Here is a 22,752-nt window from a genome sequence, read left to right as displayed (position 1 = left end):
TCCATGGTGGGAGTTCAAGCTCAACAAATGAATGATTTTGATTATGGAACAAGTGGCACCACTTGTTTTATTTTTATTTTGCATAGCAATAAACCCAGACTGATACCATGCAATCCTCTTCAAAAGAGACTCGATATTAGTTTTTAATATTGGCCAGTTAGCATGAGATAGATGGTGAGAGAGATATCAAAATTTGACTATCCTGTTGAAATGGAAATGGAAATGTGGCATCGCCAAGGGCTAAAAATTGTTCTAAATTCAAATAGATATATTCTGTGAAAAATAAAACAGTAACTTGGATTTTCACCTGCATTTTATTGGACTAAAAAACAACAATGTGCCTCGTACTTTCATGCAGCACATGGATCTTCAAAACATCCTATCCCACTCAAATAACCGCAGGCAAAAAGGGGGGGATAGGAGGTGTACATGTGTAAAATTTCGGACGGAAGCAAACCCAAAGAAGAGAAGAAAAAAAACATAAAATAACAGAAAAGGAGCATAGACATTAATGAGATTGATCAAGGGTTGATGATGAAATTGGTGCAGTGTTTGATGAAGTAGTTTGTTGTGGTGGCTCTTCTGGTGCTTCTCTCTCTGTGTTATCATCCTTCATGCTCGATGAGGAGTTAGAAATTGGCGAGCTTCTTTGAAGGGGAGATGGGCTTGGAATAGACAGTGAAGGAAGGCTGTAGTTATGATATCCGACGGCCAAGGGATGATCGAACTTGCAAGTCGAACCATACTTGCAAATTCCATACGTACCATAGAATGTACATACAGTCTGGCCCTTTATGATCAACAAGGCAGACATATAAATCAAGAAACGGAAATAAAGTTAAGACATTTAAAGAAGTAATAGGAAGGAAAATGGGGAACATTATCTGATTGTTTTGTGCTTACTGGTCTAAGAGGAAGCCCAAGTGGTCCAAGAGTGACCATAGCCAGTGCAGCACTCCTCTCTTTTGGATGATGATACTTGCAGATCTGTCCGAATTTGCAGCTCCCGGTTCTCATGTAATACTGACATTCTGGCTGGTCGGGTCTCTCGGGGAAATGCTCAATAAATGTCGACGGGTGAAGCTGGTAACTTGAACCTGGCTCACCAGGATGCTTGGAGTTGTATGCCCGATTGGATCCAAGCGCATCATTAGATGAGACGTGGTTTAGAGCGTTCTAAAAATGAAAAATATAAATTAGACATTTGCTAGGAGAATGAAAGAAAGCCATGTAACCATAAATTTTTTAATCAAGCAATGTGGGGAAATTCTTTATATTTGCTCAACCAATACGGGAGACTAGAGTGTCTTTAAGAAGTGAAAGAACAATCTCGAATCCATGCTGGTGGGTTCAATCTGAATGTTACAAAACTAGCATAATTCAGGCCCTATTCATTCGGCATTATGGGTTAACGCTTTTACAATCAGGTCTACGGGAACTTTATGGGCAAACAGGGTAGCATCATGAATCAATAGACATGGTCTTCCGGAGGTTGAAATTTATATACAAACAAAACAGAAGTGCTAAGGTAACACATTTCAAGTTAGTTTGCATACAACACTTTCAGGGTCCATGTGGCTACTACATGTCACTACCATTAGATTTGACACTTAGACAATCAACAGTCTCTTCCCACAGCCACACACTATGGAAGTACATCAAGCACAAGACATAAGAGACAATGTGATGCCTTTGACTTCATATGCAATGGTGGTACAACATTGAGAGCATCAGAACAAGTGTCAACAAATTTGAGTGGATGGATAAAATAAAGAGAAACAAGGATCTACATTTCACAGTAACGCAAAACCAAACTGATGCAAGAAAAATTCTTAGAACCAACCAAAACTACAAAACCTGCTAGCGAATTGAAGAATTGCACAAAAATCCTGTAGCGGTTCACTAGCAATCCAAGAGAGGAAATTAAAACAAGAATAGATTTGATTACAACATGATCAAAGTAGGATAAAACTCAAAACTTAAAGTAAAAGCTCGTAGCTATTCAAGAAACCCTTGAAAAGTACAACAAAATTTCATATATACTCGAAGACACCTTAAAACCCTAGTGATCTGTTTGGTGGCCTTCCCTCGGTGGAAAGGAAGGTGAAAAAGGCCAGATTAGGCCAGATTGGATGGTCACAATGAAATAGATCTGACCATTTTAATTTTCTTTTATACTGTGGGAAAGGAAACTAACCAGATCCTAGGTTAAACTTACCATTTGTATAAGATAATTTTATCCCTTTGATCAACATAAATAAAAACTAATTTCTAATTTGGAGCAGCCAAAAATAAAAATAGAAACTACAAAAGCACTATATGCTTTCACTTTCCACTGCCACCAAAAGCTACACATGTTTTACCAAAATTAAATAAAAATCATCATAATAGGCCATAATTACTCAGTTTGCCTATTTTTTCAGGATGAACGAATCTTAGAATGATCCAATATTGATGTTAGCATGATGTTTCAGTTGACTTTGGTCCTACTTTTGGATCTCGACCGACTCTTTTTCCTTAGAATCGTCTTTTCTGAATTATAGACTTTTTCATGAAATTTTCTTGCATCAATTTCCCTTTGGTTGGAGAAATCTCATCCTTGAGTTTGCATCTTTAAGGGCTCCAACTTTCGCAAGTCTTCTTTTGAAAACTAGTAACCTTTGATTGTAAGATTGTTCTTCCATATTTCACCCCTCAATTTCATACATAATCATCCATCTTCGAAAAGTCCAATCCACGATGTTACCAATTCTCAAGGTTGTATTGACCAAGCATAATTAGGAAGTTATCGATTTTGAATTTTTCAAGGAAGCAGGATTCTTCCCTGGGAGCCTTCGATTCCCGCTTCAATTCCCATTTCGATTCCCGCTCTGGCAACCTTGAGTAGGATTCTTCCCTGGGAGCCTTCGATTCCCGCTTTCGATTCCCGCTCTGGCAACCTTGGAATTTTTTCTTCAAGATTCAAATGGAAATGCAAAAATAGAAAAATCATTGACCAAGCATAATTAGGAAGTTATCGATTTTGAATTTTTTCTTCAAGATTCAAATGGAAATCCAAAAATAGAAAAATCAATTCTCCTATCCCGCTTTTCCTTCAAACCATATGAAATATCTTTGATCATTCTTGAAAAGAAGTTTAACTTTTTATATCTGACAAGCCCATTTCACGTCCATCTACGATCTTCTTAGAAACTACATTTTTATTGTATCTTTCATCAATAATGAGGTTATATAGCTTTTCAGCTTAGGTGACACCTTGAAAGAGTTGTCATTGTCATGCTGCTTTCTTGATATTTCATGTTGCTCTGTTGGTATTTTTGGAGGTGATAATCACGTCCTTAATAAGAACACCTCTCTATTTTTTGTCGATTTCAATTATTCTATTAGATCAATGGCACTACATTGATCCTTGGTAAGAGAATATCTAGTTTGAAATCTCGTGTGAGAAACTTTTACAAGAAAGTTAATCATAAAATTTGGATATTGCTATCTTCTTTATTCAGTCTCGATTCCATTCTTCACATGAAACTTTTACAAGAAAGTTAATCATAAAATTCGGATATTGCTATCTTTATTCAGTCTCGATTGCATTCTTTTGCTCGAACAAACCAGTTTTTATCATATTTTCGTCCTTGATCTTGATCAACACAATCTCTACCTCAAACTTCACATGTTAGAGCCCCACGTTGATGAAATCTCCCTTTAATAGCTATTTTTCATATTATTACCATTTTAGCCTTTTTGCTCATTTTATAGCTGTTTGAAGTGCAATTTATGTCTTTTTACCCCTCCATCCTCCCCCCACCTCCCACACCAACACACTCTGGGAGCTATAAAAACACAGCAAGTGCCATATTTTCATCACTACAAAACTCTTTTTATCTTTCTTAAATCTTCCAAACTCTTCAAGAGAATTGTCTGTCAATTTTTTCATACTTCTACTTCCAAAGCATTCAATTTTTTTCACTACTGGAGTTTCTTTTCCATTTTTAGTACAATTTGCTTGTGGGCATCGAGGCAATGCTTCCAATGTCCAAGGTTTGAAATTTCGGTTTCGACCTCAGCCCAAAACAAATTTTTTGGTGGAAATTTCGGTGGCAATTTCGGTTTCGGTGTAAATCTTATAATTTCGGTTTGGATTTTAAATCTCGGTCCCAGCTGAAATTTAAAACCATGCCTATGTCCTCCCCATGTATTTCCTTTTCTATTAATAAATTCCAAGGTTCTGATCTGGGTTACCGCGTAAGTTTCAGGTTAAAAATGATCTTTTTCAGAGAAGTAAATATATGCTGCAAGGGAAAAAAGATGAGAACAATATGCAGTTTATACCAAATATGTGGTACCAAAGTAAAACAATAATAAGGAGAATAAGAATACAAAAATAAAGAGAAGAAAAGAATTTCATAAGAAAATTAGGCAACCATAAAGAGCCAAAGACAAATAACACATTGGTTTAAGAGAATATAACTTCTCACATGATATACAACCATGATAAGATCTTGCAGAAGTACTTCCAACCATTGTTTCAAATTTCAGTTTCGGAATGCGTTTCGGTCCTCATAGAAACCGAAATTTTGTCAGTCGAAATCTGACGAAATCGATCAAACTATTATTTTATCTCATACGAAATTTCGGCCAAATTACCGAAATTTTGGGAAAATATTAAATAATGAAGAAAATCGAGATTTTAGGCTGAAATTCCTTAAATTTCGGGGAAAATGAAATTTCGACCGAAATTTCAGTCGAAATTTGGTAACGTTTTGAGTATAACCAAAACCTGAAATTTCGGTCGATATCAACTGTCAATTCGATTCAAAAATTAATACCAAGAGACATAGATTAGGTATGAAGAATATATTGAAACTAAAAGTGCTTGTTCGGGTGACTAATATATTGAGCACACCCTACAAGATGCTCAACTGGATAGTGATCCTACCAAGTGGGTTCGCGAGAGTCGCTTTTGGGGTCAAACGGGGACGCGACAGTGACCCGCGACAGTGACCCGGTGGTAGGTTTTTGTCTTATGTCTATGTACACATGAGGTTGCAGGATTTTGAACCAAGGTTGGGTTGTAAATATTTGGATAATAGAGGTTGGTAGTGTGTTGTAAAAGAGGACCATGCTTTTGTACAGTTACGTTATACATGTCGAGCTTTGCTTTTTTATCGTCATTTGACTAGAAAATTGCAAAAAAGAAAAAAGGAGACCGAAATGATGGGACATTAGATTAGAAGTAGGTAATAGTATAAAAACATTTGTATGAAAGTTATAACTTGCAAACAAATTTTAAAATTCTGTCACCATTATACATGTAATTAGTTTCTTCACAAGAAGAAAAAATGATAGAAAGTAAAAGGTGTACCAAAACTCTTTTCAGGACCATGAACCCATACCTAAGATCTCTCGTGATTGGTTGTGTAATGGTTTCCTATAATTACGTCTTTAGATGAAAAATCACAATATATCTTTTAATCAAGTATATAACCTTCAAAATCCATTCATCGCAAATCTCCGCATTCATTATAGCAATCTCATCATTCAATAGCGATAGGGAGCTAATAACAAAAATATCCAATTTGCACACTCATTATAACAATCTCGTCATTCAACCTAGAAAGCTTATTAGTGTAGGAATTCCCCTTTGTTCATCACTTAGTGGTAGTTTCGCCATTTTTAGTTCAATCATGCCCATTTTAGTCATTTACACTAGGTAAGGATCGGTGAAGTGGGCTTTTGCTGGTCCAATTGGTGTGGTTGACTCTAATGAGGTGGAGGTTCACGCTGTGCATCAGGGTATCAAGTTTTTGGGGGATGTTGATTTGAATAAAGTCATGGTTGAAGGTGAGTCCCTTAATGTTATTCGGCGGTTGTGTGGCTCCCATGTCTTCCCTTGGAGATTAGCGGAGTATTTTGAGGAGATCAAGGACATTCTTGGCTCATCTTCCATCTCTTTTAAACATATTAGGAGATCGGCGAATGGGGATGCGGATAGGCTAGCTAGGGAGGGGGTGATTTTGTTGAATATTGAGCAGTTTGAGTTCCTCCCAACTTGAGTTTCACGGCTTCTTCTCCGTTTTAATCTTCCTTTATTGTCACTGGTCTTTTATTCTCTTGTAATTGATTTTATTCTCTTGTAATTGACCATCTCGGTCTTTTTTTAATGAAATCCTTACCATTAAAAAACATTATGATGGTAACCAGTAATTTTAAATCTATGTACGTGTATGGGCATGTCACCATTTCTAGATTTTTAGGAGTTGTCGTGTCAGACACATTGTATTCGGTCGGAACTCAACACATGAATCTATGCCCACAAATCATGATTATATATACTTTCTATTTTATCCTTGTCCCCGTTTCTAAATTTTGGGTTTTGCCGTGTGTGCTCCGTGTCTGTAAATTTAGAAAATTTAATTAGAGATTACAAATTAAATGGTTCACTGTTTATTCTGTTAAATTATAATAGAAAAATGAAAAAACTACTAATAAAAAGCAATTGGGGAAATTAAAAGTAAACTAATAAATAATGGTTAAATTAAATCATTATGTGTATTTTGTCATGCAGTCTTCAATATAAATATATACATTATGGTGTTAAACAGCTAGTGAAGCATTAAATCACTATAATGATAAATAATTAGCACAACATGTACAGTCAAAATAAAAAGATAAATTTAATTATTACATTTATTTTGTAAGGTAGTCTTCAATATAGTTATAAACTTTATGGAGTTAAACTGCATGTGAAGCTATGGACCAACTGGTAAGGTTGACTAAGTTATCCAATGCATTGTGGGTTCATATCATGGGTGCACAAAAATTGATTGAGTAGGAACGTTCTATACTCAAGTAAAATATGTTATAGGATTAAATTTGAACACATGTTAAATATTGAGCAACAGTGCTAGTGTTGCACCGAGTCCAAGTTATGCTAATGTATCCTTAAACTAGTAAGGGATGAAGAACCGATCCATGTCTGATTTGTTAAATAAGAAGTCCATTCCTTATCCTTGTATGAGTCACCTTACGAGTGTTTGATAGTCCATATCTATGAAGGATCCATGTATCCTCATTCCACTACATTAAAATAAAAGAACACGCATAATATTGTACTCATAAAGCATATTACATCACGGAGACAAGGAGACGTGGATACAACTAACAATTTTTTCAAATTGTTGCAAGCATGATTCCGAATCTCAACATTTAACCATGACCGTAAGGTGGCTCTAGTACCACAAATCAACATTGCAATGAAAACACAACTGAGCTTCCTCAACCAATCAAAACAAAAACACATTGCATCTTTAAAGCTATATAGCTCTGCCCCAATGATGATGAGAGAGAGAGACAGGAGAAGGTGTACTTCACATGATCCTAATTCTTAAAACGAAGTAAGAACTATCTTCCATCAGAATTTAATATTAAGTTTTTGTTTTCTTAAAGATTCTACTTACAGTGTAAGTGCTCCAGCCTTGTGCAGGTATCATGCCTTGGGAAGGAGAGAGAACAAAAGGCATGTAAGCGAGGGGAACTTGCATATGTTGACCAGACATGTAGGGTGCCCTTGGTAAGGACCATGTCGAAAGTCCACCCATGTATCGAAGACCTGATGGAGGTGCCCCAGATAAGCCCATAGAACCATAGGTAGAGGGTCCTCTTACAGGCAACACGGCTCCGAGTGCAGCTGGCTGGGGATGGTTGAACTTGCAGGCAATTCCAAACTTACAGAACCCAGTTCGCATGTAATATGAACATGATTTTTCTTCCTGAGAAAAAATAAATATAGAAATTGCAAGATAGTTTCATCACCTTGTGACACTTCTATAATGTTGCTGTATTACAACTAATTATAATTGTTACAATGGCGTATAAAAGGTAAGGGATAGAAAACAAAGAGATTCAAGTAGGCACCTGACGCATTGGTAGTCCCAAAATGTTCAATTGCACCTGCCCAACGTCATGTCTGTTACGCGGATGATGATATTTACATGTCGCTCCAAATTTGCAAGTTCCTGTCTTGAGGAAATACTGCGAAGTATATGTAAAAAGACAAGGACCAATTATATAAGGACGTGTTCTCTTTAAGGATAGAAATCCCACAATGGATCATTGATTGCTTAAGAAAAATGAAGCCTCAAGTGGCAAAGAAACATTATTCAGGCAAAAAATGCCTGCATATTTGTAACTTGACTCAAGCTATCTATGTGAAAAGATAAATATTGGTCACTCTAAAAATTGGCCCACTGCATAAAATCTAGATTACCAGATTATTCAATCTCAAACAATCTAGACACTATACAAGGATAGTAAAGGATAGGTTTCTCTACAACCATCTATCACTTTCTAAAACCATCTAAATTACCATGATTTTATCTTTCCATTTTCTTTTTGTCGTTCAACCATTTCAGGACTTTCGGTCAAATTTGGGAATTTCGGTCGAATTTGGAAATTTCAATCAAAATTTTGGGGAAATAATGACATAAAAGGAAATCATGTAGATTTCATTTCAGTAGGGATGGAAATAGAAACATTTCAGGAAAAATTCGGGGAAATTTAATACCAAGCCACAAATATCCTTCCAAGAAAGAATTATATATATTATTCCCATCTAATGATAAAATCAATCCAAAAGACCTAATTCATAACCTAGATAGAAGACATGCAACCGTTATTCATTAACAATAAAACATGGTAGAAGAAAAATAAAGAGAGTAAAATGACAGTTCGCTAGGAAACTAATGAGCGTTATGGGGGAGGATGAAGTACCTCGCAATCAGGTTGTCCAACTCTTTCTGGTAGTTCACCTCTGGATTGTAAGACCTGTAGAAATAGAATATATATCCATATTGATATGCTTATATTAATGTTGAAAGCATTCTAGACTCTAGGATAACAAAGCAGGCTTAGATAAGATCACGACTTGGCCACACAATAGAATAATTGTTAGGCGTTCTAACAATAGATGTTGTAAACCTGAAGCAAATATCTCTGACCGAATTCATAATTAAAACCAACAAGTACTATGTTGTGTGAACAAACAATTACTCCTAAGGCTTAAGCTATTAGAGTTGGTGTTATTTAATCATTTATACTTCAACACTCCTCCTCACATGTGGCCCCTCTTTTATTTATTAAATTTTTTTTTTTTAATTGACCGTGCAAATGGATTTTTATGTCAAGGAGTTGTTGAGTTTTGAACCCTCTGAGGCAATGTCTCTGATACCATGTGAAACAACCAATTACTCCAAAAGCCTAAGCTATTTGAGTCGTTCTTATTTAATCATTTATACTTCAACATGTTGCTGGGGCAATAAGATTAGGAAGGAAATTCCATACAGATATACACTAAGATATCATCACAAAATACTACCAGCTGCCAATGCGAGACCCACAAACAAATTCAAACAAATATGTATTTGATCAAAGGGGAACACATAATTCTTTTACCTGTCCTGTGTTAGCAGGATGATTGAAGCGGCAATTGCTTCCATAGCCACACAATCCTGTCCTTAAATAATATATACAATCGAGCTCGCCTGGACGATCTGGATAAGGGCTTGAGTGAGCATCAACTCCCTCCGGGTCATTATCATGGGTCCGAATCTTCAACCGCCACATGGCCTCTGCAAAGAGAACAAAACCCATCGCCATTCACCCAAGTGAAACAGCCAATTACTCCAAAAGCTTAAGCCATTGGAGATGGCGTTATTTAATCTTTTGTACTTTAACACTCCCCCCTCACGTGTGGCCCCACCTTTTAGGGTTGGCCATTGCATGTGGATTTTTAATATCAAGGAGTTTTGAAACCAGGGCAATTGCTCTGATACCATGTGAAGCAACCAATTACTCCAAAAGCTTAAGCCATTGTAGATGGTGCTATTTAATCTTTTATACTTCAACAATCCAGAATAACGAATGCGCAATGCATAAAAACAAAAAACCAACACCACATTTGAAGGAAATCCTCAATTAAAGACTAAACTTTCTCCGAAAAATACGATGGTAAAACAATGAATGAATTCAATATTGAGATACAAAAACATGTACTGGAATGGAAAAAAAAATAACAGATGTAATTATACAGCACAGTAACAAAAGGAAACTCGCGAAATTAGATGAGTGCAATGAATATACTGAAGGAATAAGAAAATAGTAGAAAGATTGAGTTACCTTCGAGGTTATTAGCATTGTTCTGAACCTGCCAATTCTCAGGCATTGATTAAGAAATATGAACCCAGCCCTTCTCCCAAACACCAATCGCTTGATAATTCCACCCCAAAATCTTTCTCACCCTCTCTGAATTGATCGTATTGATGATCGATCAATCTCAATTAATAAATCCGTTTAAAATGAGAAAAGAGTAAAAGTTCAAGGTCCCAGCATTCAAAAATAAGACCTTCATCAAATAAAAAGGAAGCTTTCTAAGACCACTTTCAAATTCCAGCCCCAAACCATTAAACACGAAAAAAAGGTAGAAAACACAACTTACGAGGATGGTCAATCGATTGACGTTGAAACTTGAAAGTTCGATCGTTTGGTTTTGGACCGGAGAAAATTGGGGATTGTTTTTCCTTTTTTAGTTTTCCAGATGGAGAGAGAGAGAGAGAGAGAGGAGAGTGGAATATGAAAAGGCTTCGCTATTTTTCTTTGTTAGCTTTATTGTGTACCGTTCGATTTAATATATGGGTCCCACAATGATTTTGCTGCACAAGGACCACTCCGTCTCCTATTTGCGCGATCCGAACTATAAACTCGGCCTGGCCCACCTCCTATAAATCGTTCGCGGTCACGGAAGGCGCGGGAAGACCAGACGGCGTACTTTTTGGCGTAATATCTAATTCTTACTTCAAAACCCCGATATCTTAGTCCATATTTTTTTACAAAAGTAATTTACGCCTACTCCAGAGGAATCCAAACCGTCCATTTGAGGCATAAATAGGTTGTGCCAGGAAATAATTTCCATAGGATGATTTTAGCCCCCCTATCTATAGAGAAACTGCAAATTGTGAAATGATTTTTGGGGCACAACATATTTATGTTGTGGCCATCAAATGGACGGTTTGGATCATCCTACGGTGTAATCCGGACATAAACAATTGGTAGTTTTGAACTGACTGAAATAACCCTATAAGTGCATCACAATCAATGGACGTAAAATTTGTTTCATGTTACATGAAACAAACTTCCATAGGTTGTGCCCAACAAATTTTCGTGTTACGTCCATTTTTACACCCAAAGAAACAGAGCCTTTATAACACGGTTATTTTAGGCAAAATCATTTTTTTTTTCAGAGAAACACGGGTACTTCATAGCCTCCTTCCTCGAACCGGTTAGAACCTTAGCTCACCAATCCAACTCAAGTAAATAGATGGGCCCATGTATAACTTATTGACCTATTTTTCAGTTTTTGCCTTGATGACAATTCTAATCTACATTGATATTAATAAATTTTTTTTTTTTTTAAGCTTAAAATCTCGGGTTGGGTCAGGTTGGGTCGGGTTGAACTCAGGTCGGATCGGGTTCGGGTTCAGGTGGGCAAAAAGGGTTCCTCGGGTCGGGTCAGGTTGGGTTGTACCTCGTCGGGTCGGGTCGGGCTCAGGTTGAGCAAATGGTTGCTGGGTTGGGGTCGGGTTGGCCTCAACCCGACCCAGCCCGAGTTGCACCCCTAGCATTTCGTGTATGGTTGAGAGAGCTGCCACACAGGCTATCTTTACATCAGATTTTATCTTCTTAATTCAATTCATCAGGTCGTTGCTCTCTATTACAACTGCCAGCCGCAGAATGCCTTTATTTGAAAGTCCCTAGCAAATCCCTAATTTATTAAGTGTGAGCCATGAGCCAGTCTTCTGATTAATGTTTTCTGGTTAAGTAGTTGAGACATTTTAGCAGATGGCATTAATATCTAAGTTTCTAAATTAAATGTCTATTGACCAATAGGGGCTCCCATTAACCATATGTATCATGGGATTTGTTAAGCAATTTCACGGAGAGCCATTTCGCGGCTTACTTTTGCAGGAGAGAATAGCGACTCATATGCATTAAATGAATAAAACAAAATTTGCTAAAAAGTGAGTCTGCATGGTTTTCTCACATGTGAAAGTGACAAAATGGCTTTATGAGAATTGCCTAGCAAATCCCATATATAATTACATATTTCTTTTTTGAATGGGAAGATTTTATTAAGGGATTTTTGTTTATTAGTACCTGCGGTTAGGCCAAGGGTTCAACCCTATATGTATTTTGATGATATACAAACCAAAATTGATCAAGTGTATACTAATGTATTATGCAAGTAATGTGAATTAGACGGGTGATTCAGCAAGAAGATCAGAACTTGCACAAGTACAGTAGCCCGAGAAATAATCTTGGAGATGAACTCAAGATGGTGATCCAAAAATGCACCAAAGTCAAAGACAATAAAAAAAGGTGGAATCACATGTACTAGCCAAGACAAGGAGTTCACAAGCACAAGCCAGGCTCATGCTGAAGAAACAAGTCAGTAGAAGCTGAAGCCAAAGCAATCAAGAGTAGACTTTTATTTTATTCGATTGTATTGTAGATCTCATCTTACACATTCCAATGCATTGCTTTTTCAAATTGTTTTGAAAGCTTTACAAGTTTTCGGCCAAATATTTTCAAAACCCATTTTAGTTCAAATTTACTTTTCAAAGTGATATTTCAAGTCCCAAAACACATTTCAAATCAAGGGGAAAATGCCAAGACCAGTGCCCAAAGTTTGCCTGAGATTTTAAAGTAAAAATGAATTTTCAAACAGGGCGGTCGTTCGGAGAATAGTTACTGGAAATCCAGTACAAGGCAAACAAAAGAGGGGACTTGCTGCACATCTAGCAAGTGTAAAGTATAATTGGGCCGGTCGACAGTGACTGGACGGGTTGACTGTAGGTGGTTTGGATTCAAAATAAAAAACGGACAGCAAGTGAGGGGCGGTCGACCGAATGGGCTGGTCGACCGGACCTGCAAAAAATTATAGCCATTACGGGCTATAACGGCTTGTTTTTAATTTGTCTTTTTTGACGTTAATCTTGCCCTTTAGCCCTCCAACGTCTATATCTTGCTTGAAGCTATAAATAAGGACGTGACTAACTCATTTATAACATTTTGAAAGATTGGGAAACACCATTACTCTTGCATTAAAGATTCTCAAGCTTTTCCAAACAACTTCTTCAAGTGCATAGATCTCCTTAGGCCTCTATTGTACATCTATTTTTGGAGAGATTGATAGCTTTGATTGTACTATTTGCCTACTTGGAGGCTTTGAGTGGTTTTCTCTTTTCTTCTCCAACAAACTGTTATTCTAAACATTAACTGAATGATCCCTTTGGATCTTGGGCAATGAAAATCAAAGAAAAACTTGAATTTAACGAGATGGGTTTGATGTACTTTTCACCATGACTGCTACTTTGAAGGTTGAAATCCAACGAGTCTTCGATATTTTCTAAGCACAATGAAGTCCTAGAAACGCCCGTTGTTCTTCTCTTACCTTGCACACCAATAAGTCTATGGGAAACCTCTCAAAAGTGAACTCTCTCTCTCTCTCTCAATGAGTTCTAGTGTTGGTGTGTGGCAAGAGGGACCAAGGGTATATTTTATAAGCAAAATCTCCCATAGAGCTTTCCTAAAGTGCCCAAATTCGTTTGGCAATTAAACCCTAATTAGACAGTGCAATTAGAGTCATCTTTCCCTTCCCAAACGTTTCCAAATTCAAGGGATTACCCTACTAACATGAAAGGTTACTAAACATGCAAGGCCACACTCAAATTAGCAACCCTAAACATAGCAATCCTTGTCTTTTAGAGATTCTGTCAAGTTTAGAAACTCTAGACTTTTTAGAAACTTTCCAACAATCTCCCACTTAGCCTGCATGGACTTTATACCTTTCATATCAACAACCTCATATTCCGTTCAATAAGTGTACTAACAATGGATCATGTAATCATTGAAAAGTTAAATTATCCAATGACCTCCCCACGGTCACAATGCTAGCAAACTTACCAACACAAATTAAACATGGTCCACTTTATGTCATTACCGACATTCTGCTTACAAAAACATCCATTCAATGTGCACAAAACAAATAATGGCACAACAGACAACTTTATTTATCAGGATCAAGCTTAAAAATGATCACATTACCATGTCTATAACCTTTATGCAGGCTCCCACCAAATAACATAATCGGTCTTACCTACCAACCTTATGCACACTTTATGGTCATTGATGACCTCAAATGGTAAGCCTTTCATTATTGGATCTGCTAATATAAATGAGGTACTTATGTACTCAATAGACATTAATTGATCCTGAATTATCTTTCTCATGACAATAGGTCAACACATTGACTCCTTACTTTATTTCTCATTCCTGGAAAAGTAAAACCGAAATGGAATTATCACAACACATTCTCAGTAACTTGTTGATTATCAACAAGGTAACACCATGAGTAAAAATTCCGCAACTACAAGGCATAGCTTAAGGCCTTGCAATACACCATGAATTCCAAACCCAAGGTGGAAGCAACTAATGGTGTATATCTTACGTTCTTCCACGATTCAAAACTTTCTGGGAAAATATCCTTAAGCAGAACTCTAAGTGTCCGACAATTACAAAGTCGGAATTAGATCAACCAATTTCCTTAGGGTCATCGGACCTACAATATGTGAGCCTTCAGTCCCTTATAAACAATCTTCTTGGTAGCTTTCTAATGATCCATTCATAGGATCACATTGGTACCTTTTAAGCTGGCCCACCACATAAGTTATGTAGAGACAAGTGCAAACTCAAGCATTTATGAGATTCCCAAATGCGGAACTATGTAGAATTCTCTTATATTTGCTCCTGTATGATCATGGGACCTATAAACTTGACTGAATATATTATCATTAACCACAAGATGAAACACTACTGTGGCACTTATCCATGTTGATAATTCAAGGACCTTCTCATTATAGGCTTTCAGAGATAATATCAGTAATCCTTGAATCCTAATTAGGTGAATATAGACTAAAATGTTCCACCTAGTTCTTTTATAACAAGTTTCCTTCCAAGACACAGTCAACATGGCACTAGAGTAATTCATCACCTTTGGGCAGAAGAATTACCCAGGCCAAGAGCCTGCGCTTTCTTGGTCTCAATACAACATGGACAAAATAATACTACTAAAGCGTAGTACACCATTAACTCACAAATACTAAAGTGATGATATTACTCCCACTGTCCCTAAGATATATTCATTTATCCATGACATATTTATTGAACAAATCCTATTATTAATATGTGAAAACTTTAAGTACTACTATCGAGACACCTGGTGCAACTCCAGAATAATAGAAGGCACAAAAAACATGATTATACACTTTTTAAATTATTTCCCTCCCTTATGAGTGTAGCTTTTTGCAATCAGTCTTACTTTATCCATCTCAATGTCATCCTTGGAGTCAAACATTGGTCTTAAAAAAACCCATTTATAGCCAACTGGCTTGACTCCTTTGGCAACTCATTGAGTTTCCAAATTTGGTTCATTTCTATTGAGAGTAGCTTTTCCTTCATGACGTCAAGCCACTGAGCCGACTAGTCACCCATTATGACTGGATGGGAAGAGGTGGGATCAAGGCACTCCCACTAAGGTTGCCATTATTCCAAGCTCAACGTATCTAATCTTTAAGATTCAAGTACTATTGTAGGATAAGAAAACCAAAAACCCCTTAAACCTCTTAGGATAACCACTTAAATATCAACTCCTTGTTTTAGGGTCCAAGTTTCCTAGTTTAGGGATTATAAGCTTTAGCCTCGGCCAATAAATCCTCATATATGCAATTACCTTAACATCAGTTTCCTATTGACCCATAATTCATAGAGAGGTTTCAAGTGTAACCTTACTAAGAATCCGAGTTGAGATTTGCACCGCCGCCTTTAAGGAATATCCTCATAGGAACTAAAGCAAAAATGATTCGCACAACATACTCATCATCATGTCCATAAGAGTACTGTCTCGCTTTTCAGCAATACTGTTCTCTTGCAAATATAAGGCCAAAACCCATAGACCACAGCTTCTGCCCTTCATTTTAAAGGGATAAACAACAACAGGTGAAAAATTAAATTATAAGGGTCGGAGATTAATGTCTCTTTCACTAACCTTCAGAGTCAGAAAAAGTCTACCAATATTATCATAAATGATCTTTAGTTGACCGATACTATAAGTGACACCCTTAGACCCTTACCATTATATGTTTTCCTTTAATGTACTCCATACAAACACATGAATCAGTAAAATCAGATGAATTTAGAACTTTCCTTTCAACCAACTCATCAAACAAACATGTGGCCTAATGTTTGAGCCACTGATTGGTTAAGCTCTTATCCACTTAATTTGCTTATTTCCAATATTACAGACTATCTTATTCTCATGTAAGGTAATTTGAGTATGATCATAAGAAGAAACAAATTTAAATCTTTATTGATTACGATTGAAGAAGAACCACTTACATACTTGTTGAGAGGAGAAGAGATTAGAGAGAAAAGGAAGAAGTTAGGGTTTACTCCCCCTTACTTTAGTATTTATATATAAAGAGAACATACAAAGACCACTATGCCCTTAGGCTATGCAATACACCTTCTAACACTCCCCCTCAAGCTGGAATGTATATATTGTACATTCCAAGCTTGTTACATGTCACTCAATTTTGTATAGCTTAAGGGCTTTGTGAACACATCTGCTAACTGATCAGCAGAGCTCGTGAAAGAAACATGAATCTCGCCTCTTTGTATCCTTTGGCGAATGAAGTGGCAATCAACCTCTATATGCTTGGTTCTCTCATGAAAGACTGGATTGGTAGCTATATGAATTGCAGCTTGATTGTCACAATACAGCTGAGTTGGAGCAGATGAAGAGAAACCAATCTCTGAAAGGAGAGAATGTAACCAAATAAGCTCCCCGCTGGTATGAGACATAGCACGATACTCTGATTCGGCACTCGACTTGGAGACTATGTCCTGCTTCTTACTTTTCCACGACACTAGATTGCCACCAACAAAGGTGCAATATCCAGTGGTAGATCTCCTATCTGCTGGAGATCCTGCCCAGTCTGCATCACAGAAGCCTTCTACCCGGGAATGACCATGCTTCTTAAATATGAGTCCTTTCCCTGGTGCTTCTTTCAAGTAGCGAAGAATCTGAATCACTGCTGCCCAGTGAGAAGTACGGGGTGAGCTCATATGTTGGCTAACTGAGCCAACAACAAATGATATATCTGGACGAGTGACTGTAAGATATATGAGCTTACCCACCAGCCTCCTATATTTGCCAGGGTCATCTAATAAATCTCCTTCTTCTGGAAGAAGTTTCCCATTTGGGTCCATGGGAGCAGACGCAGGTTTCACTCCAAGGTGACCTGTCTCATCAAGAAGATCTAGTACATATTTCCTCTGTGAGAGGGAGAGACTTCTAGTAGAATATGCAACCTCAATGCCAAGAAAGTATTTGAGACGACCCAAATCTTTGGTTGAAAACTCGTTCTGCAAGAAGGTTTTCAACCTGCGTATCCCCTCTGAATCACTGCCTGTAATGATGATGTCATCGACATATACTATCAATAGCACACAACCAGTAGTGGAATGAGAACTGAAGACGGAGTGATCAACTGCACATTGCTTCATGCCATAGTGCATGATAGCATCACTAAATCGTCCAAACCAGGCTCTAGGAGACTGCTTGAGACCGTATATAGACTTCCGCAACCGACATACTGAGGAGGACATCGCCCCCTGAGCAACATACCCAGGAGGTTGCTCCATATACACCTCCTAAGTAAGCTCACCATGTAAAAAGGCATTCTTGACATCTAACTGATGCAGAGGCCAGTCATGTGTAACTGCAAGAGATAGAAGAACACGAACAGACGGAATCTTAGCGACCGACGAAAAAGTCTCTAAATAATCAACACCAAAGGTATGAGTATAGCCTTTTGCCACCAACCGCGCCTTAAGGCGCTCAATAGTACCGTCAGGTAAGTGTTTGACGTCATAAACCCAGCGACAACCAACTGGTCTAGCCCCAGGAGGAAGAGGAACTAACTCCCATGTCTTATTGGCCTGGAGGGCCTCCATCTCAAGATCCATGGCCGCACGCCATCCCGAATGATCAAGTGCAGCTGGTAAAGACTGTGGAAAAGAAACAGAGGACAAAGAGGAAACAAAACTCCGAAACATCGGGGTGAGAGAATCATATGAAATAACAGAGGAAATCGGGTGAGCAGTACTGTGAGAACGAGTACAAGAAGCAATGGGAGAATCTGAAGTAGGAGTAGAAGAGATAGGTACCTGAGATGTGGGGGGTGTGATCTCCGGCTGCAAGGACGATGGCGCAGGCGGAGGAGGATGAGCTGTAGATCTCGGCCGACGAGGATATGTCTGCGGAGGAGCGGGAGGAGGAGCCTCAATAGCCTCAGGAGCCTGTAGTGAAGAGGAGGGATCACAAACAGGAATAGTCTCAGGAACTAATACAGGAGGGAGAGAAGAGGAGCCTGAAGGGTGGGGAGGGGAAGAGGAAGGGACCTGTGGAAGGAGCCTCATGAGAAGATACAAAGTAGGACTTAGACTCGAAGAATGTGACATCGGCAGACACAAAGGACCGACGCAGGCGAGGACTGTAACAGTGATAACCTTTCTGGGTACGGGAGTACCCAAGAAAGATGCATCGTTCAGCCCGAGGGTCCAGCTTATCAAAGCCAGGACCAAGGTGGTGAACAAAACACACACACCCAAAGTCCCTAGGGGTGATAGGAAAGGGGTCATGACCAGGGTATAACACATCAAAGGGGGAAGAGCCACCAAGAATCGAAGATGGAAGCCGGTTGGCAAGGTGGCATGCAGTAAGAACAGCATCACCCCAATAGCTCTTGGGAACTCGCATCTGAATAAGAAGAGAGCGAGCCCCATCAAGTAAAGAGCGCATCTTCCTTTCAGCCACACCATTCTGCTGAGAGGTGTGAGCACAGGAAGACTGGTGGAGAATACCCCGACTGGAAAGAAAATCCTGGAACCCATGGGTAGTGGAGAAATATTCTCTAGCCTTATCTGTGCGCAAGCATTTGAGGGTACAATCAAACTGATTTGTAACCTCAGAATGAAAAGTACGAAAAACAGAGAAAACCTCAGAACGATGGTGAAGCAAATACAGCCAAGTCATGCGAGAATAGTCATCAATGAAAACAATAAAATATCTATATCCAAAAATAGAAGGAGTTCTCAGGGGACCCCATACATCAGAGTGCACTAAAGCAAAAGGGTGTGAGGCCCGACTAACAAGCCTAGAGGGAAAACACACACGGTGGTGTTTTCCAAGTTCACATGCCTTGCACTGAAAAGACTGAATAGGAACAGAAACTATAGAGGTGCGCCGTAAGCGCTCAATGCATGGATGACCAAGGCGGCAGTGCCACTGGTAGGCGTCGACAGAACTGTGTAAAATGGTACGGGGGGGGGGGGGGGACCTCCATCCAGACGATACAACCCATCTACCTCACGTCCTTTACCAATCATCCTCCCAGTCGCAAGATCCTGTAATAAGCAATAAGATGGATAAAATGAGACATAGCAGTTAAGATATTTAGTGAGCTAACTGACTGAAAGTAAGTTAAAGGGAGACTGGGGAACACAAAGCATAGAGGAGAGGGTAAGACCAGGGTAGGGATAGGTACTCCCTGTACTAGAAATGGGAGTAGTACGGCCATCAGCGAGGGTCATAGACTAAGAGGAAAGAGGGTGAAAAGACCCGAGTGATGATAGAGTACCTGTCACATGGTTCGAGGCTCCCGAATCAATGATCCAGGAGCTCGAGCTACTGAGAAGAGAGGCAGGAGTGCTACCTGGCTGTGCAAAGCCAGCACTGGGAAGATGGGCGGCCAAGCGTAGGCGCTGGAGCTCATCATAGTCGGCTTGAGTGAAAGACGGTACAGCTGGGCTGGAGCCGGAGGAAGATGCTCAAGGATCAGAGTTGTCCAGAGTAGAAAGGTGCGCTGATCGCCCGAACTGAGATGGCGGCGGGGGATGACGCTCAGGATGTAGCACATAACAGGTCTCATCACGGTGGCCCTCGCGCCGGCAATGTGTACAATATGGACGAGGTCGGCCCCCATATCCCCTGCCACTAGAGAAATCCGTACCCATGGTACGTCCGCCACGGCTAGAGTCACGGCCACGGCCTCGGCCAAACATCCCACCACCACGGGCAGGACGATCTCCTACTGCATATGCCGCGGTAGCATGACCATAAAAAACAGCAGGAGTAAGAGAGGCTCCACCTAGACACTGTTGTGCCCGCTGATAGACCTCCTCGAGGGAAGGCATAGTGCCAGAACCATAAATCTGTTGGCAAAAAAAACATAAACTCGGGGCCCAAGGTCTCGAGAAACTGAACAACTCGAAGCTGATCCCGCTGCCGAGCGGCGATGGCTAAGTCTGTCGTCAAGGGCAGAAAAATGTCAAGTTGCTGACAGTGAGAGACGAACTGACCATAGTATGTAGAAAGAGGGGTGTCACCACGCCGAAGATGCATCCACGCAGAATATGTGGCACTAATACAGGAGAGGTTACCAACGCCTGAAAACATAACCGCAGTATGATCCCAAATCCTCTTTGCAGTCGGAAGCTGCATCATAGTCCCTGAAATCTGTGGGATCATAGTCTGCCAGAGTAAACTACGGATATGAGCATCATCCGTTTCCCACTGCTCATAAGTGGGATCCAAAGCCGCAGGAGGGTCACGACGTATGGTGTAGACCTTCCTTTTGGCAATGAGATAAAATTCCACCGCCACTTTCCAATTCATGTAATTGGAACCATCAAGCTTGACCGTGGTCATCGGGAGGAAGGAGGCATCACCCGATGAATGGGAAATAGGGGTAGAAGAAGAAGAGGTTTGCCCAAGAGATGGATTGTCTACAATAGGAGGATCCATAGAAGGAACGAAGGCAAAATAGACAACACACGACGTCAAAGTAAGGGACAAGAGAAATGAGAAGGCCTCTAGGGCATAAAGAGACCACTATGTGTGGTGAGAGAATATGGCGCGACTCCGACGAAGGAGAGGAGAAAAAAAGACATAATAGGGCCTCTGGGGCATAAATGGAGAAGATGAAAGGTCGGAGTCGCGGAGCAAAGAAGAAAAGAGGGGCGGAAGAAATTTAGACCATAGAGAGAAAGAGGGTTAGAACTTAGGGTGGGAGGGTTAGGGATTTAAGGTTTCATGAGGGATAGGAAATGGGATTAGTAGGGAAAAATGAGGGTTTTAATGAGGGAAAGGAAGGGAGGGGTGAAAATGGGAAGAAAGAGGAAGAGATTGGGGTGGAAGAGAGAGAGAGCGAGGGAGGAGGAGGAGGAGCAGGGGTGGAAAAAAAAAATTGGCTGGGGCAAGTGGGAAGGGTGGGCGAGAAGAAGGAGAAAAAGGAGGAGCGTGATGGAGGGAGGGAGGAGAGAAGAAGGAGAAGGGGAGCTTCTCCAATGGTCCCTAGGGCACAAAAACCCCTAGGGCTCTGATACCATGTTGAGAGGAGAAGAGATTAGAGAGAAAAGGAAGAAGTTAGGGTTTACTCCCCCTTACTTTAGTATTTATATATAAAGAGAACATACAAAGACCACTATGCCCTTAGGCTATGCAATACACCTTCTAACGATACTAAATGGGAGTGAAAAATTAGAAAGAACCCGCCATGCTTCCGAACTTTGATTCATAGCTGAAAAAACCAAGTTTCCTGAAATAAACTTTCTGAAACTAATGAAACTCGTATTCAGAAATTAACAGAAAACAAGAATGGCCTCAATCTGTACTTTATTCTCATTCCCTAATGTATTGATCCAATTTTCCTCTACTTAGAATCTACTAATAAGAATCCTCACATGAAACTTAAATATGGATGGTAAGATCCGAATCTATCCATTAATTTGTTTCTAGAAGTACTTGGAAAAATAGGGTCCTGCCTCATTTTTACAGCCATCACAAACTTAAGGTATCGTTACTTGATGTGTCCTCCCTCTACCACAAGAGCGACACTAAATACCAAGTCTTAATCTCTAACCAATTGACCCTGCTGGAACACTATATCTACCGGACTAGATATGTTGCCTTTGAGATGACCTCAGAGTGAGCATCATCAAGGATGTAAATTCCATGACTTCAAAGTATGCTCATAAAGACCTCTTTGGTCAACTCACTTAAGGGTTATCCAATCTTATCTTAAGGTTACGTACAAGTGTCTTGAATGACCATCTGAAATGTCCATCGGCTACATTCATAATCTCCTTTGCATTCCGAGTCAGAACAAGTATCTTATATTGTAGACAAAAATGGAGTTCTTAGACTAATACTATTAGTGCACTCCCACTGTTCACAAGTTTCCTTCGTATGTGAATTTGATGGGCGTGTCTTCCAATAATGCATAGTCTATCCATGTGGCATTAAACTGTATCGATCCGTTCTATCACTCGGGTTTTATGTTACCAATGTACTTTTATACAATCAGCTATCCAAAGCAGACACATTTAGGGATCAATGTCATGGACTTAAATTTTCAAACAAGCTCACAAATTCCAACACTTTATGCAAGGTTTATATTTATCATGTTAATTCATGATTTGCTAGATCACTTAAAATATCCTTATGTTGATCTTGCCGAGACACATGTCTTGTCATCACTACAAAAAAAACTGGGTTTTCCTTCCGAATTTCAGCATGCA

At 39.3% G+C, this 22,752-nt stretch overlaps 2 protein-coding genes across 5 annotated transcripts; both read right to left on the bottom strand.

Annotated features, from left to right (window-relative positions):
• Window positions 1–223: 223 nt before the first annotated feature.
• Window positions 224–10,626, bottom strand: LOC143854774 (zinc finger CCCH domain-containing protein 33-like). 4 transcript variants are annotated; one of them, XM_077364894.1, is made up of 8 exons: window positions 10,493–10,626; window positions 10,174–10,299; window positions 9,451–9,626; window positions 8,770–8,823; window positions 7,915–8,031; window positions 7,458–7,769; window positions 904–1,176; window positions 224–790 (listed from the first exon to the last, which is right to left on the bottom strand). In XM_077364894.1, exons 2-8 carry the CDS (start codon window positions 10,217–10,219, stop codon window positions 509–511), a joined length of 1,260 nt encoding a protein of 419 aa, XP_077221009.1. In that variant the 5' UTR covers window positions 10,220–10,299; window positions 10,493–10,626; the 3' UTR covers window positions 224–508. The 4 variants fall into 4 exon arrangements, with proteins under 4 accessions (XP_077221009.1, XP_077221002.1, XP_077221012.1 ...); XM_077364887.1 differs by having other exon boundaries at window positions 10,174–10,399; window positions 10,493–10,622; XM_077364897.1 differs by having other exon boundaries at window positions 10,174–10,329; window positions 10,493–10,597.
• Window positions 10,627–20,001: 9,375 nt separating this feature from the next.
• LOC143869797 (uncharacterized) lies at window positions 20,002–20,977 on the bottom strand. The gene is made up of 2 exons (XM_077376355.1): window positions 20,441–20,977; window positions 20,002–20,385 (listed from the first exon to the last, which is right to left on the bottom strand). Exons 1-2 carry the CDS (start codon window positions 20,975–20,977, stop codon window positions 20,002–20,004), a joined length of 921 nt encoding a protein of 306 aa, XP_077232470.1.
• Between the last annotated feature and the right edge of the window lie 1,775 nt (window positions 20,978–22,752).

Source organism: Tasmannia lanceolata, unplaced genomic scaffold (assembly GCF_043159265.1).
Source record: "Tasmannia lanceolata isolate RefF3 unplaced genomic scaffold, GAP_Taslan_0.1 ptg000003l, whole genome shotgun sequence".
NCBI lineage: Eukaryota > Viridiplantae > Streptophyta > Magnoliopsida > Canellales > Winteraceae > Tasmannia > Tasmannia lanceolata.
The sequence above is the reverse complement of the archived record's forward strand: the minus strand, read 5'-3'. Positions and strand labels throughout refer to the sequence as shown.